The sequence below is a fragment of the Pelophylax lessonae genome, assembly GCF_965119305.1.
Source record: "Pelophylax lessonae genome assembly, chromosome: 6".
Lineage (NCBI taxonomy): Eukaryota > Metazoa > Chordata > Amphibia > Anura > Ranidae > Pelophylax > Pelophylax lessonae.
In genome coordinates, this window is record NC_138773.1 from 45,474,757 (window position 1) to 45,491,041 (window position 16,285).

The following is a 16,285-nucleotide window of genomic DNA, read 5'->3' on the forward strand; positions in this document are numbered from 1 at the left end:
CTTCTCTCCTCTATCCTCTTCTTCTCTCCTCTATCCTCTTCTTCTCTCCTCTATCCTCTTCTTCTCTCCTCTATCCTCTTCTTCTCTCCTCTATCCTCTTCTTCGCTCCTCTATCCTCTTCTTCGCTCCTCTATCCTCTTCTTCTCTCCTCTATCCTCTTCTTCTCTCCTCTATCCTCTTCTTCTCTCCTCTAACCTCTTCTCTTCTCTTTGCTCTTCTCTTTTATTCTCTTTCCCCTTCTTCTCTTCTCTTCCCTGTTCCCTTTTTCTTTTCTTCTCACTATTTCGTTTCTTCTTTATTTTTTCTTTCTTCTTTTCTTTTCCTTTTCCCTTGATTTGTTTATCTCTTTCAACATTTATTCACCTATCTTTCATCTAGATTCTATAAATTACCACCTCATTCTCAAGTTCCTGTTTGGCAGGAGTCTAGGACATGCAGAGAGAGTGTTTGCTGAGTACCCTAGTTTAACCACCTCAATACTGGGCACTTAAACCCCCCTTCCTTCCCAGACCAATTTTCAGCTTTTAGCGCTGTTGCATTTTGAATGACAATTGTGCGGTCATGCAACACTGCACCTAAACCAAATTTGTGTCATTTTTTCCCCACAAATAGAGCTTTCTTTTGGTGGTATTTGATCACCGCCAGGTTTTTTCTTTTTTGGTGCACAAATAAAAAAAGACCGAAAATTTTGAAAAAAAAAAAAAAGTTTTTTTGTTTAGGTTATAAAATTTTGTAAATAGATACGTTTTTTCCTGCACTGATGAGCACTGATGACGCCGCACTGACAGGCACTGATGAGGAGACACTGATGGGGTGGCACTGATGGGGTGGCACTGATATGCAGCACTGATGGGCACTGATAGGTAGCACTGATATGCAGCACTGATGGGCACTGATATGTGGCACTGATAGCACTGATATGCAGCATTGGTGGGCACTGATAGGCAGCGCTGATGGGCACTGATAGGCAGCACTGATGGGGACTGATCGGTGGCACTGATGGGGACTGATCGGTGGCACTGATAGGCACTGATAGGTGGCACTGATGGGGGGCACTGATAGGCAGCACTGGTGGGCAATAATGGGCACTGGTGGGCGGCACTTATAGATGGCAATAACAGGCACTGGTGGGCAGCACTGATAGATGGCATTGGTGGGCAGCACTGATAGGGGGGCACCACTGGCAGGCTCTCTGAGCCCTGTTTGCCATCCCTGGTGGCCATGGTGGGCATCCCTGGTGGTCATGGGTGGGCATCCCTGGTGGCTCCAGTGGCACCCTCTCCCCCCAGGGCTGCACTGGTAATCAATGTTCTGATTACCAGCACAGACCCCCCCTGTGATCAGTGAGTAATTAGAAATACTCACTGATCACCCCAGCTGCAGAATCGATCCTCTCCTATATTTACAATGGCCCGGGTGGGAGGTGGTTAAAGAGAATGTTCCTTTCTCTCCTCTTCTCCCTTCCTTTTTCTCTCTCTCTCTCTCTTCTCTCTCTCTCTCTCTCTCTTTCCTCTCCTCTCTCTCTTTTTACTCTCTTTCTCTCTCTCTCTCTATCTTTATCTCTCTCTTTCTCTATCTCTCTCTCTTTTTCTCTCCTCTCTATCTCGCTCGCTCGCTCTCTCTCTCTCTCTCTCCTGTATCTGTTCTTTTTCTCCTTTTATCTGTCTCTATCTTTATTTTCACTCTCTCTGTTTCTTCACCTACCTTTTATCAAGCTCCTCTACTAACTTACCACTTCCTTAATCTGAAGTTCTTTCACTTTGCAGGCGAACGTTGTCTGCGTTGTTTATGATGTCACAGATTTACATACCATTGAGAAGGTAAGCACTTCCATTTAAAAAAAAAATGTTAATCCACTTTATATAAAGTCAAAGAATCCTATGGTACAGTACAATTCATTGAGACATTTATACAAGTTACTTCCCAAAAAATGTATAGTACTTTAATGTTTCTACCACACACGCAAACTCTATAGCCAACTTACGCTGTACTCACACATTGTGCGCTGGCAGGCGCTTTACTGCATTGTAAAATGCCTGTCACCACAAGGACACAAAGAAAACACTTGTTTCCTGTGTGTCCCATTCACACTGCAACACAGACCGGAGCTGCGCTAAAATGAAGATATGATGTACTGGATTGCATGGCAACATTAGTACCCCTGTTAAGCAGAACCCTAGCTTATTAGTACCTCCGTTCAGCAGATCCCCTGCTTATTAGTACCCTCATTAAGCAGATCCCCAGCTTATTAGTACCTCCGTTCAGCAGATCCCCTGCTTTTAGTACCTTCATTAAGCAGATTCCCAGCTTATTAGTACCACTGTTCAGCAGATCCCCTGCTTATTATTACCCTCGTTAAGCAGATCCCCTGCTTATTAGTACCCTCATTCAGCAGATCTCCAGCTTTTTAATACCCTCATTCAGCAGATCCCCTGCTCAGAAGTAACCCCAGCTCTGCTGATCCTCTGGTTTGCTGATCCTCTTCTCTCTCTGGTCCCTGCTCACCTCCTGCTATATTACTCCCATGCTGCGCAGCATGAATGATATCTGCTAGTTTTTCCTGCTTTGGCCCCCCAGCTCTGCTGTTCAGTCCTATCTCTCTGGTCCCTGCTCACCTTCTGCTATAGCGTTCCCATTTTGCACACAATGTGGACCTCGCTTTTCTTCCTGTTGCTCCACGTTGCACACCAGATGTGACGTCTGCACCAGACTCTTCCAGAATATAAACACATAAACCCAAAGTGACTGCTGCTGATGTCTTTCCAGTTCACTATTTGGTTTCCAAGAGCATCCTGGGAAATCCTATACCTGCAATGCCTCTAAAACAAAACAAAGCCAATTGTGAATAAAAGCCTTTCAAAAGCTTCAGGTGCTTTAAGCGAGCATTGTCATAGACTTCTTTGGAGGCTTTGGAGACATTTTGAAGCACAAAGAAATCGACACGGGTATCATTTTTGAAGCAAATGTAAACACAACATGTGAACAGGACTGTAAGCTTACCATTTTATTTACTGACAGGTGCTTTGATTGGAGTTCAGAGTGCTTTAAAAAGTATGTCCAATGCCACATTTTAAAGCGAGTATAAGCAAGCCCCAAAACTGCAGTAAGGCTATAACCTCATAAATTGTAAAACGTTTTATAATATGTAAAAGGTCCCTCATGTGTTTCTTTAACCTGCTTAGCGGTATCCCCGAGCGTCACTCGGGGTGGATTTTCCATGCTATTATCAGTATCCCCGAGTCACGCTCGGGGTAGATGAGCAGAGCCTGCAGCGCTGTCTCTTACCTTCTCCTGGCGATCCAGCGATGATCTCCCATTGCTGTGATCGCCAGCCGAGCTCCTCCGTCGGTGTGATGACTTCCTGGTTCCGTTCCCTGCAGCAGCAATGCTACATGGGAGCGGAACTAGGGAGGGAAATTGAAACGTTGCACAAAACACAAACACATAACATTTATATTATATTATATATATATATATATATATATATATATATATATATATATATATATATATATATATATATATATATATATATATATATATATATATATATATATATATGTGTGTGTGTGTGTGTATATGTATGTATGTATGTATGTATGTATGTGTATATATATATATATATATATATAACACACACATATATAATATATAACGCATGAATTATAATCTAATCAATAATATTATTTTATTATATAATATATGTATTTATTATATTATATAATAAAATTATATTATTGATTCGATTATAATTCATGTGTTTGTGTTTCAAATTTATCACATCTGGGATGTCTACTAGACTCTTGTTTTGGTCAGGTTTAAGTCAGTTATTACTAAGAATTGTAGGCCTATAATACATAACGCCAAATTTCCATGCAAAAAATTGTACCGCTTTTGGTACAGAATTCCTGACATAATCATACTGCCAGGGAGGTTAATAAAATTTCTTTTTTAGATCGCGTCAAAGTGGATTCCCATGGTCAATGGCAAGGCAGAGCGCAACTTTCGGTAAAGACACCTGTTTTACCACACTCCCTACTCCAACTAATATGTTATTCCTAAAAACCGTATTGATCTGTCAATTTTGTCTTCCATACAGACTTCCCATAATCCTTGTGGGGAACAAATCAGACCTGCAGTGTGGCAGTTCCATGGAGTCCATTCTGCCCATCATGAACCAGTTCTCAGAGATTGAGACATGTGTAGAGGTGAAGATCTTGGTGTGAAATGTGCTGTGTATTGTTGGGTGTAGAAGTTTAAGAGTGACAATCCTTTTCTTTTTTTCCACTTCCCAGTGTTCAGCTAAAAACCTCAAGAACATCTCCGAAGTCTTCTACTATGCCCAGAAAGCAGTACTACACCCCACAGCACCTTTATATGACCCAGAGGAGAAGCAGGTAAATTAAAGATGCACTGTAGATAAAGAGAATATACAGAGAGATGTTTGTATGCAATACATATAATAAAACTAAATGATGCTGATCTACAGGTATAGAGCCTTCTTAGAACAGAATGTATTCACTCATCTCATTCCATCACGTATCCCATAAAAAGGAGGACTTTTTCTAGATTTCAGGATAGTTGGGAGAGACATGCAAATAATTTCTTTATGCCTCAATAGCTTACTCTACAGTCAGACTAGCTGGTTTATATCACAGATACAGCCTAAAATTATAAAGTCGTTCCAAAATACAAACAGCTGTTTAAACTTAAGCCCTGGAAGATTTTACCCCCTTCCTGACCAGGGCCTATTTTGCTATTCGGCACTGCTTGAATTTAACGGACAATTGTGCGGTCATGCGACGATGTACCTAAACTAATTTGACGTCCTTTTTTTCCCACAAACAGAGCTTTCTTTTGGTGGTATTTGATCACCTGTGCGATTTTTTGATCATGCGCTATAAACAAAAAAAGAGCGTCAATTTTTCAAAAATAACAATATTTTTCACATTTTTTTATATGAAATTCCCCAAAAAAAATGTAAAAATCAAAATTTTTTAACATTTTTTTTTAACATTTTCGGCCAATTTGTTTTATGCTACATATGTTTGGTAAAAAAAATTGCAAAAAGCGTATTTTGATTGGTTTGCGCAAAAGTTATCGCGTTTACTAACAAAGGGAAAGATTTTTGTCATTTTTGTTGTCTTTTTTTAAAGCGTAATGGCGTAAAATCTGCGATTTTTTTTTTTTTTTTTTTTTGCAGTACTGCGACATTGCGGCGGACAGATCGGACCCTTGACTGACATTTTTGACACTTTTGGGGTTACCAGTGACATTTCTACAGTAATCAGTGCTATACATATGCACTGTTACTGTAAAATTACACTGGCAGTGAAGGGGTTAACTTTTTTTGAGAGGGAGGGGTTATGTGTGTCCCTAGGGGCGTGATTCTAACTGTGATTGGCTGTGGCTTGAGGTGTAGGAACAGTGATCAACGGTCCTACATAGTAGAACCGTATGATCACTATTCCTACACAGGGGAGAATGACAGGCGGCTTGTTTACATTAGCCGCCTGCCTTTCTCCCTCTCCACCCGACGATCGCGAGTGACCGGCGGCATCGGGTCCGCCGGTCACATGCGCGGGGGGGTCCGTGACCGCGCGGGAGCGCGCCTCCGGGGGCGCTCGCTCCCTAGACCCTCACAGGCTAGCGACGTAGTACTACGTCTCTTTGCCTGTGAGGGGCTGACTGCCGCAGTAAATAGTCGTGCGGCGGTCGGCAAGCGGTTAAGTCTTGTTGGCTCTCATTGGTGCAGTTCAAGAAAACAATGGCTTCAGTGGAAGTAGGACTTGGGATGAGACTGTATAACCCAAAAGGTTATTGTAAGTAGGAACTAACAAACTAGAAAGTCCTCTACTGAACCAGTGTGTGTAGCACAGAAAAGGCTTCTTACAACATAAGATATTCAAGTCTTAGCCTGGCCATACATTATACAATTTTTCTTTTTTTTTAGATTTATCAAACACCATATAATATGAGGTAAAACCTAAAGCAACACTTTTTCAATTTGTATCCAATTGGGCAGGCCCTTGCACTACATAGTTTTAAGATAAATCAAAAGGAAATTATACAAAAAATTGTATAACCACTTCCTTACCGCGCTATAGCCGAAAGATGGATGGACATCCTCCCCGAACCGCACCCCCTAGGGCGTGCATCCAGCCTTCTGGATTGCTGTATACAGAAAGGTCTATCTGTCTCAAAAAATGCTAAAAATGTCATCTGGGTACAATGTTGCATGAAAGCGCAACTGTCATTCAAAGGGCGCCAGCGCTGAAAGCTGGAAATTGGCTTGGGCAGGAAGGGGAGGGGAAAGTGCCCAGTAAGCAAGTGGTAATGTATGGCCAGCTTTAGGGTGGATTTTGTTCCGATCATCAGGGTATCCACTCGCAAATCCCCTACTGATCTGAGCAAGGGTGGAGGCATGATAACTCCATGTCTTCTCAGTTTCTGACTGAGTGACCATGGACAAAGCTCGCTCTGCTTTATGGGCCGCTGGGGGTAAACAGACCCCGGTGTCCGCTTCCACCCAACTACCTTCGGAACCGCCTAAACAAAAGAGGACAGATCCCCTTTTGTTTTGTTTTTTGGACCCAGAGGTCGGCAGGTGTAAACACACAAGTCCTTTCACACTTGCCTGTTCCAAGGGATACATGGACCATCCAATCAGGTCTACCTGAAAAACTGACAGGTAGACCGGATTGGATCACCCGTATGAAAGGGGCCCTATTCTATCACATATCCTAAAAATGTCAGCAGAGGGCTTTTTGGTTCCTTTATTGCCATAACCTTCTAGGTTATGCTTTCTCTTTCATGTTTGCAGGTAGGATCTTCTTAGACAGCATTATAGTTCTCATAGCTACACCACTTGTCCTTGTTTGTGAGTTGTAGTAGTATGAGTTTGTTTTATGTAATGTATGATATTATTGGTGTTTGGAGGTAGTGTTCTAGAACAGTGGTCCTCAACCCTGGTCCTCAGGGCCCACTAACAGGCCAGATTTGTAAGATAACTGAAATACATCCCAGGTGATATCATTTGCTGCTCAGTGATTGCAGTACTCTAGTCTGCATCTCCCCAAGGTAATACTTAAAATCTGGCCTGTTAGTGGGCCCTGTAGGCCAGGGTTGAGGACCACTGTTCTAGAACAAGGCTTGTTCATCCAATGTCTTTCAGCTGCCAGGCTGCAAATGATCTTACTTTGTTGGTGTCTGAGTATAATTCATATTTTTACATCGTCTGTTTTGTCTCTTTAGCTGAGACCGCAGTGCAGGAAAGCCCTGACTCGAATTTTTACTATCTCAGATCAGGACAACAACCAGATCCTGAGCGATGATGAGCTCAACTATTTCCAGGTATCATCCCAGGCTTTGTTCTTATATCTGCTTGATATGCTCATCTACTATTAGCCACAATCTTTATGCTTTTTTGTTGCGGTGTCTGCCATTTTGCTTAGTTTCCCTAGGCCCCATTCACACTTTGGGATTTGGAATTGTGGGCAGAATCGCGGCGATCTGCGCGCAATTCAAAAACACATGCCAATTGCTGCAAAACTTGCAAGGCACGTCTGGGTGCCATTATTATTCAATGGCACACCAAACTCAATACCATTCTGCCAAAATTGACATGCAGCAAACAGCACCTTTAAAAATTGCGTGAAACTTGTCACCCAAAAAGGAGCAGAACCTTCTTTTTCGGTTGACAAACGCGCATAAGGCAGTCCATTCAAGTGAATCGTGACAATCACCTAGCTGGAACACTCGCTCCTGCTTTGTGATATTTGAATGGTGCCTTATACTTATTTTTTTGCAAAATTATAACTGTTTGTTTTTATTATTTATTTTTAAATGTTTGGTTACATTAGGAAAGAGGTTCTAACCCTACAATACTCTATCCAAAGCTACAATCAAAGTTTTGCTTAGAATTATATTTTTAAGAAGGAGATCCAGGCTCCACCAAAAAAGATGAAGTCATTAGCTACAAATACTGTCCAGGGGTACTGCTGTGCAGGAATCCAGCAAATTTTGCAATCAGTTATCGCATGCTGGCGCCGCCATCTTGACTAAGGGAAACCGGCATTGAAGCCTTGCGGCTTTACAGCCGATTTCCTATGGCACGTGCGCGAAGCATACCTAGCTCCGGGGGTAGGAGTGAGAGGCCAAACTTCTGGCTCAGTTCGCTGTGGCAAAAACCAGATACCCCCTCCCCCCAAGAGGTGCCAAATGTGGCAGAGGAGGCAGTAAAGCGGAGCTTCTCCTTTTGGTTGGAGTTCCACTTTAAGTCTAAGCTTCTCTTGCCTAACTATGATAAGGAATCCAATAAGGTTTAGAACCGCTGAAATAGTCTGCAACAGAAAAATTATTGTGGATCCAAACTATCTAAAACTACAGTTCAAGAGAGACACTCATAGCAACTAATCAGCAACTGTTCAACTGTAAAGGAGAAACTGGTTGAGGGTTTTTTTATATATATATATATATATATATATATATATATATATATATATATATACATACATGTCCTCTTTAAAAGCGGAGTTCCAGTCCCCAAATATATAATTTTTTTTAATGCTCCCAGTCATTGTTACTACTTCTAACGTACCATTTCGATACAGTCAGTAGTGTTTTCCTTCTTGTTTGTTTTAAATTGTTTAAATCTAACCTGATCTACAGGCAGGGTCCATTGCCTTTGTCGGCATCTGGAGCCCGCTAGTCTTTATTTCCGGGGTTTCGGTGCAGCTGGCTACCTAGCATGCACATCCCGATCTCGCGCCTGCACATTAATGTCACTGCTCAGCGCTGAATACAGTATTAGGCGATTCCCATGGACTCCTGGGATAGGTGACGCTGATATCCTAGGAGTCCGTGGGAATCGCCTTGTGATGTAATCGCCTAGGCAGCTTGTACTGGAAGGTCTGCAAGAAATAAAATAAAAAAAGGTATTTAGAAAATAAAAAAATTACCTATTTACAATAGCATTGCTGGTGGGTGTGGGAATGCTTGCAGGTTAAAAAAAATGGATGGAACTCCGCTTTAATGTATCCATTTTCTGTTATTTATGCATTTGTGTATAATATGTGTCCTGTTTGTCGGGAGATAGCAGTCCTGCTTTGGGAACCCGCTGGCACCTCAAGCCTTAGAAGATGTGAAGATGGTTGTAAAAAAGAACACAGCAGATGGCGTACGGGACAACGGACTGACGCTAGATGGTAAGGTTAATGGTGCAACTGAAGGATGATGAAATTAAGACTTTGAAGGGATAGTCCTTTACAAAAAACCTGCCTACACAGATAAGGGATGTTTGTAGATAAAAAAAACTTTGCAACTCTGAGTAAAGATAAATAATAATACCCTTGCTATAGGTGTATAGGTACTCCTAGGATGTTGCTAAGTACACCCAGGACGTTGCTAAGTGAGGCCTAGTAATTACTGCTCACCTCCACCATCACAGGAGTAAGCTCTTTCTCTGATACAAACCCCCTCAAATACTCTTTCTCTCCCTGATGCAGTAGCTCTGAGCTCAGCATTTAAGAGCTCACTCCCATGATAATGGAGGTGAGCAGTAATGACTAGGCCTTACTTAGCAATGTCCTGGGAGTACTTAGCAATGTCCTGGGAGTACTTAGCAATGTCCTGGGAGTATTCTAGTCAGGCCTCATAAGGTATATAAATGGCCACACCTATTGCAAGGTGCCGCACAGTTTGTTTTTATCTACAGATGCCCCTCATCTGCATAGGCAGTTTTGTAGTAAAGGTGAACTATCCCTTTAAGGACGTCATGTGTCCTACCAAAGATAGATGTAATTTTTCTGTATACAGCAATGCACCAGCATTATTTTGCGCTATCCCGTGGACCTGGTGGCTGTTTCAAGGCAGACAAGACAGCTCTGTTTTTGTCTGTAGAGTCCATTCATTTTATTTCAACATGGTCACTTTGTTAAAGGATATGTTTACCTTTTTACAACCGTTTATAGGGTCGAACATGTAACATATTTCTGCTCCTGCAGCTCTCCCTCCTACCCTTTCACTGTGACAGTGGGCTGGGGATATTCTCATTGCACCTGCTGTCAGAATTTGAAAAGAACGTGGTCATGCGGGGCTCTACCCACATGGCTATGTCATGCATTTACAGAGTTCTGTGAATGAATGAACTACAAGTACCGACAGCCTTTGCAGCTGATGGCTTGTATTTCTCAATGAACTACCAGAGTGCTGCTGAACACTCTTGTAGTCCATTGAGCTTCCTGTCATTCGGTAACTGTCTGCCTATATCGAAGGTATGGACAGACCACTACACTGACTACAAGAGCTGAACATTGCACCTGCAATCTGCTGAAGGTTGGCTATTTGCTCAAGTAGTACTAGGTGTGCAAGTAACAAAGCACGTTGTCAATTGCACAGATTGAGTTGTATTTCAGAATCTTATATCATAAAAAGCCAACACAGCGGTTCAAAGTGTCCCCCTTCATCGAGTACTGTTTTGAGCAAAATGTGTATCTGAAATAAATTGAATCTGGATGTTATACATTCTGCTCTTGGTGCTTTCCCCTTTGTACACCCATTTAGCGTCTGATAAAGACGGTTTTTGGTGTACTGACCCTGTCACTAAGGCTCTTGTGAATGGAGTTGCATTCTTTCTGTTTGATCCTAGAGGGAGGCTGTTCAGTGTTTTTTTAACTCTTTGCTCCTTAGAGGATAAATTTTGTTTCACTGATCCTTACTTTACATAGTGCTCTGGTGTGTTCATGGTATACCTGCTCTGGGCTAATAAAAACTGCCACAAAGACAGGGGTAAGGTGGATGCCAGACTAGTAAAAAAAAACAAAATTGATATATCTTTTTGAGGCTTTATGTCTTTACTAGTGCGAACCAGGCCTAAAAGCTAGAGCAGCTGATGGATTCACTTTGAAATAGCCCTTAGCTATTCTATGGAAGTTATGGAGCTGCAGACTGCAATTCACTGATCAGCAAAGAGCATAAATTAAAAGCGTTTTCCAGGAATGCTACTAGGAGGTTTATGGAGGCCGCCATTGCTCACCCTAAATGCCTGGCTGTCTCTTTCTTGGGTAAGTTAGGTGTCACTAACCAGAATAAGCATGGTGATTACAAAGCAAGAATCGCATCAGAACTCTCCTCAGAGCACTCATAGTGGAGTTCTGAAAGCTTGCTCTGAGTTAATGCCTCAGTATGCCAAAGTATTGAAGCCATTGGGATAGTATGATGATCATGCGCAGACTGTTGGCGCTATATAAATCCTGTACAGTAATAATAATCTAACACTTTCAAAATAATTTGTCAATGGAAGCCCCCATGTTCTCTTAGGAAAGGTTTGGTTTAGGCCACCTTATTGTGTTCCTGGTACTTCTGCTATTCAAAGTGTTTGCAGTGTAAACGGATTGGAAGCACGCGGTCCGTCACACAAACTCTTTTTTTCATCGTTCTTTTTTTTTTTTGGTTCTTTGGTTTCCCATTTCCACAATTTATCTTCTCTTCAGGTTTCCTCTTCCTCAACACCCTGTTTATCCAGCGGGGACGCCACGAAACCACCTGGACCATACTGCGACGTTTTGGATATGATGATTCACTGGAACTTACTGACGACTACCTCTACCCTCCGTGAGTTCCCATTCCTCATTTTCTATGCTGACTGTGAGTGATTTCCTTTCATCTACTTGTCTTTTCTCTTTCTGTGTAGAATTATTCCTGCATTCTTACTATGCTTTTAATAACTGCATTTATAAAATTCAGAACATAGAAATACCGGACGGGGAGGCGCATTCGTGAAGAACAGCAAATTTGATTTTTGTTTTCGACACACATATATTCCTTGTTTTCTGTTTCTAGTAATGCTAAAGAAAGGTAGAAACAAAATACAGGTACATCTCAAAAATTAGAATATCATCAAAAAAGTTAATTTATTTCAGTAATTTAATTCAAAAAGTGAAACTTCTATATGTTATATTGATGCGTTACACACTTTGGCTCCCCAAATCATCACTGACCGTGGAAACTTCACACTGGACCTCATGCAACTTGGATTCCGTGCCTCTCCACTCTTCCTCCAGACTCTGGGACCTTGATTTCCAAATGAAATGCAAAATTTTCCACAATCTGTGATGATTTGGGGAGCCATGTCATCTGCTGGTTTTGGCCCACTGTGTTTTATCAAGTCCAAAGTCAGTGCAGCCCTCTACCAGGAAATTCTAGAGAACTTCATGCTTCCCTCTGCCACGCCATATTTATGTAGTAATTCATGCAAAAGGAGCCCCGACCAAGTATTCAATGCATACTATACTGTACATGGACATACTTTTCAGTAAGCCAACATTTCTGTATTAAAAATCTTTTTTTTTTTTTGGACTTGTGTAATATTCTATTTTCTGAGATACTGAATTTTGGGTTTTCACTAGCTGTAAGCCTAAATTGTCAAAATTAATAGAAAGAAAGAGATGCTTGAAATATATCACTCTGTGTGTAACGCATCTATATAAAATAGGAGTTTAACTTTTTGAATTGAATTACTGAAGTAAAATAACTGTTTAATGATATTTAAATTTTATGAGATGCACCTGTAACTCCTGTTCTACCAAAATACAACAATAAACAATACTAAGGTAGCAGCTAACACTTTTTGTGTTCCCACAATAATATGTGAACACAAAGAATTAGAGGAGCTCTAGCTTCCCCAAAAAAATTAAAAGTCAGCAGCTATAAATACTGTAGCTGCTGACTTTTACAATTACCTGTCCTGGGATCCAGCAGAGTCCTCACCCAGGCCGATTCTTAAATCCGCTTCAGGTGCAGGAACCAGCATCTCAAGTAAGGGAAACAGGTTGTGAAGCGGGTTTCCTACTGTGCATGCACGAGCCGCACTGCGCCTTGTGAATGGTCCCATAGTCTTCTGGGACCTGTGATGTGTCCCAGAAGACTGCAGGGGAAGGAAACTTTCAGCTCAGATTAGCATGGCGATCGGACATGGGAGCAGGGACCTGTCAGAACCAGGTACCTACCCCCCCCCCCCCCCCCCAAAAGGGGCCAAATGTTGCAGCTGAGGAGGGGCAGAGGGAGGAAGCAAACAATCGGAACTTCACCCAAAAGGGGAATTTATAGTGCTGCCCTACTTATTAACTTCCAACCACACGTGGGTCTATATCAGTACTACCACAAGAAAAGTGTAAATAAACCAAAAAATAGTAATTATCACACCGTAAGGTCAAATTATCATGTAGTAATACAGTTCTGAAAAATTGTCCTAGACATGCATGTATATAGTCCAAAGACTTCTGTGCTTGCTATCGGTGCCATATGTCCGTAAACAGCGAATACATTTGAATCATGCATCTTCCAGTGTAATTTGGCAGAAACCTGTAAAAATAAAGTGCCATAACAGGATCCTTTCTCTCGTACAAACTCAGTGCTAACAATGCTGTCACCTTGGAAATATTACCCACAAGGAATGCAAGGTCCTATAAGGCATGTGATGTTTCCACCAGGTTCTCCTAGATGTATGGGTGCTGTTCTGTGCATTTATAGTGAGTTCACTAGGACCTCCTGTTCACTAGGGAGCCTGTCTGTGCTCTTCAGTTATCTTTCAGGAAACTTGGGTGAAGTCCCCTTTAAGGCTGCCTTAGGCCTCATGCACATTGGATGTTTTTGGCTTCTGATGTTTTTTTCTGCAGCCAGTAAACTCTCCAGCATGTTATCCTATGTGTCCATGCACACATAGACTGTTATCAGCAGTTTTTGGCAGGGGCGTTGTCTGGCTAGAAAACCCTCCAAGAACCAGTGGGTTTTAAGAGGAGTTTTTCAGCTGTAAAAATGCTCTAACATTGATAAAAGCCTAAAAACGCCAAAAAGACGCTGCTATTGGGCGTTTATCAGCGTTTTTGAGCCATAAGCTTTTGTGGGAGTATAGTTTTGCTAAAAAACGCTACAGCTAAAAAACTCTACTGCAAAATAGCTAAAAAATGCCTTCTGCAGCTTTCTACTGGCGTTTTGATAACGTTCAGTGTGCATAAAAACGAATACTCATGCGGCCATGCTGTATCACAGCAAAGAAAGCCTCCAATGGTGTAGTATAAATGGAACTTACACTTTATTCTACAAAACTGCACTCACATCATATTAAAGAAACAATTGTGCATCTTAAAAGCTTTAAAGCGGTAGTATACTCCGCTATTTGACTTTTACCTACAGGTAAGCCTATAATAAGGCTTACTTGTAGGTACAATTAATATCTCCTAAACCGGCATGGTTTAGGAGATATTCAACCTGCATGCAGCCGCTGACGTCAGCTGCGCATGCGCTCTGAAGGTCCGGCAGACCTTCAGAGCTCCTTGCCGGCTCTTGCCGGAAAGTGAAACTCCCGCGCGCATGCTCGGGAGTGACGTCATCGAACCAGGAAGAGACGCCGAGGGAACATGTCAAGCGCCCTCAGCGTTGTCCAGACGACCGTGTCGGGGTTTCGTTCTAAGGAAAGTATTTCATAATGAGCCAGTATGCGATGCATACTAGCTCATTATGCCTTTGTCCTGCAGGGTTTGTTTTTTTTCATGAGTATACAACCGCTTTAAGTGTTTGTAAACCTTCTTTTTTTTTTTTTTTTTTTTTGTAAAAATACCAAACATGCCTATACTTAAATGTTCAGTGCAGTCGTTTTACACAAAGCAGCCCCAATCCTCTTTTTCTGGGGTCCCGCCGGAGCTCCAGGCCCCTCCTCTTCATTGAGTGCCCCCACAGAAAGCTGCTTTCCATGGGCACCTGTGGCATGGGCACCTGTGCGAGCTTGCTCCCGAGTCCCGATGCTGCATCCATTGACACAGACAGCGGGACTCAGCCCTGTTCCCCGCTCCAGTGTCACATGATTTGATTGATAGCAGTGGGAGCCAATGGCTCCTGCTGCTATCAGTCTGTCCAGTGAGGAGAGAGTGTCTGGAGCCGCTATGCTTGGGCACATCGCTGTATCGGATCTGCCTCAGGTGAGAAAAGGGGGAGGGGTCTGGGGGGGGGAGCTTCAGCACAGAAGGTTTTTTACCTTAACCACTTTACTACCAGTCACGTAACCTCTACGTCATCAGACTTTGCGGGGTTATACCGGGATGATGCCTCTAGCTAGAGGCATCATCCCGGTACCGTTGTTTGAAGCCGACGGTCGGCTTTCCGTCGGTAACGATCGATGCGGCTCGGGAGCCGCTCGATCGTTACCCGGGGGGGCGGGAGGGGACGTCCCCCCCCTCCCGCCGCCTTCCGCGGCTTTGCTCGGGGCTACCGTCCCACCGGGAGCCCCGAGCACCCAGCCGGCACGTCCGCCGGCTGGATGGAGTCCCGATGAATGCCGGAAACGGCATCGATCGGGTCTCCGATGACGTAACCCGGAGGCGGCGTCCATGACGTCACGTCCGGGTTACTGTGCTGCAAAAGGCGGCAGATTTGAAAAACGGCTGTATGCAAAAATGCCGTTTTCGGCGTTTTGCATACAGGGAAGTGTAGTGGAGGGGTCTAGGGTCTTTTAGACCCTCGATCCCTCCATAAAGAGTACCTGTCACGACATATTGCTGTCACCAGGGATGTTTACATTGCTTGTGACAGCAATAAAAGTGATCAGATTTTTTTTTTTTTAAAAACCTGTAATAAAGTTTAAAAAAAAAGAAAAAATAAATAGGAAAAAAAAAAAAAAAAAAAATTTAGCCGTCCCCGTCACCGTTAGCTCGCGCACAAAAAAAAACGTATACGCAAGTCGAGCCGCAAATGAAATCGCTGTTCAAACCACACATGTGAGGTATCGCCGCGATCGCCAGAGCGTGGGCAATAATTAAAAAAAAAGAGCTACACTCTAACTCTAAACTGGTAACCTTTAAATAAATTTAAAGCGTCGCAGATTGAGATCTCTATTGACCGTAGTTTGTCGCCATCCCACGGGGGGGCGCAATTTTAAACCGTAACATGTTTGGTATCTATTTACTCGGCGTGACATCATCTTTCACAATATACAAAAAAAATGGGCTAACTTTACTGTTTAGTATTTTTTAAATGCAGTGAAATGTGATTTTTCAAATTTTTTCCAAAAAAATGGCGTTTTAAAGACCGCTGCGCAAATACCGCGTGACAAAAAATTTTGCAATGACCGACATTTTATTCTCCAGAGTCTTTGCTAAAAAAATATATATAATGTTTGGGGGTTCTAAGTAGTTTTCTAGGAAAAAATACTGGTTTTAACTTGTGAACAAAAAGTGTCCGAAATAGGGCTGGGGCTAAAGTGGTTAATGCATAGAATGCATTAAAGTGAAAA

General features: G+C 42.5%; 1 protein-coding gene across 1 annotated transcript in view; it reads left to right on the forward strand.

Annotated features, from left to right (window-relative positions):
* RHOT2 (ras homolog family member T2) overlaps window positions 1–16,285 on the forward strand; it is a 78,290-nt gene that overhangs the window by 15,221 nt on the left and 46,784 nt on the right. The window contains exons 5-11 of the mRNA XM_082260969.1: window positions 1,767–1,820; window positions 3,956–4,008; window positions 4,100–4,208; window positions 4,296–4,397; window positions 7,255–7,353; window positions 9,098–9,206; window positions 11,493–11,613. Of these exons, the coding sequence (XP_082117095.1) occupies window positions 1,767–1,820; window positions 3,956–4,008; window positions 4,100–4,208; window positions 4,296–4,397; window positions 7,255–7,353; window positions 9,098–9,206; window positions 11,493–11,613 (647 nt within the window). The remainder of the gene's footprint in view (window positions 1–1,766; window positions 1,821–3,955; window positions 4,009–4,099; window positions 4,209–4,295; window positions 4,398–7,254; window positions 7,354–9,097; window positions 9,207–11,492; window positions 11,614–16,285) is intronic.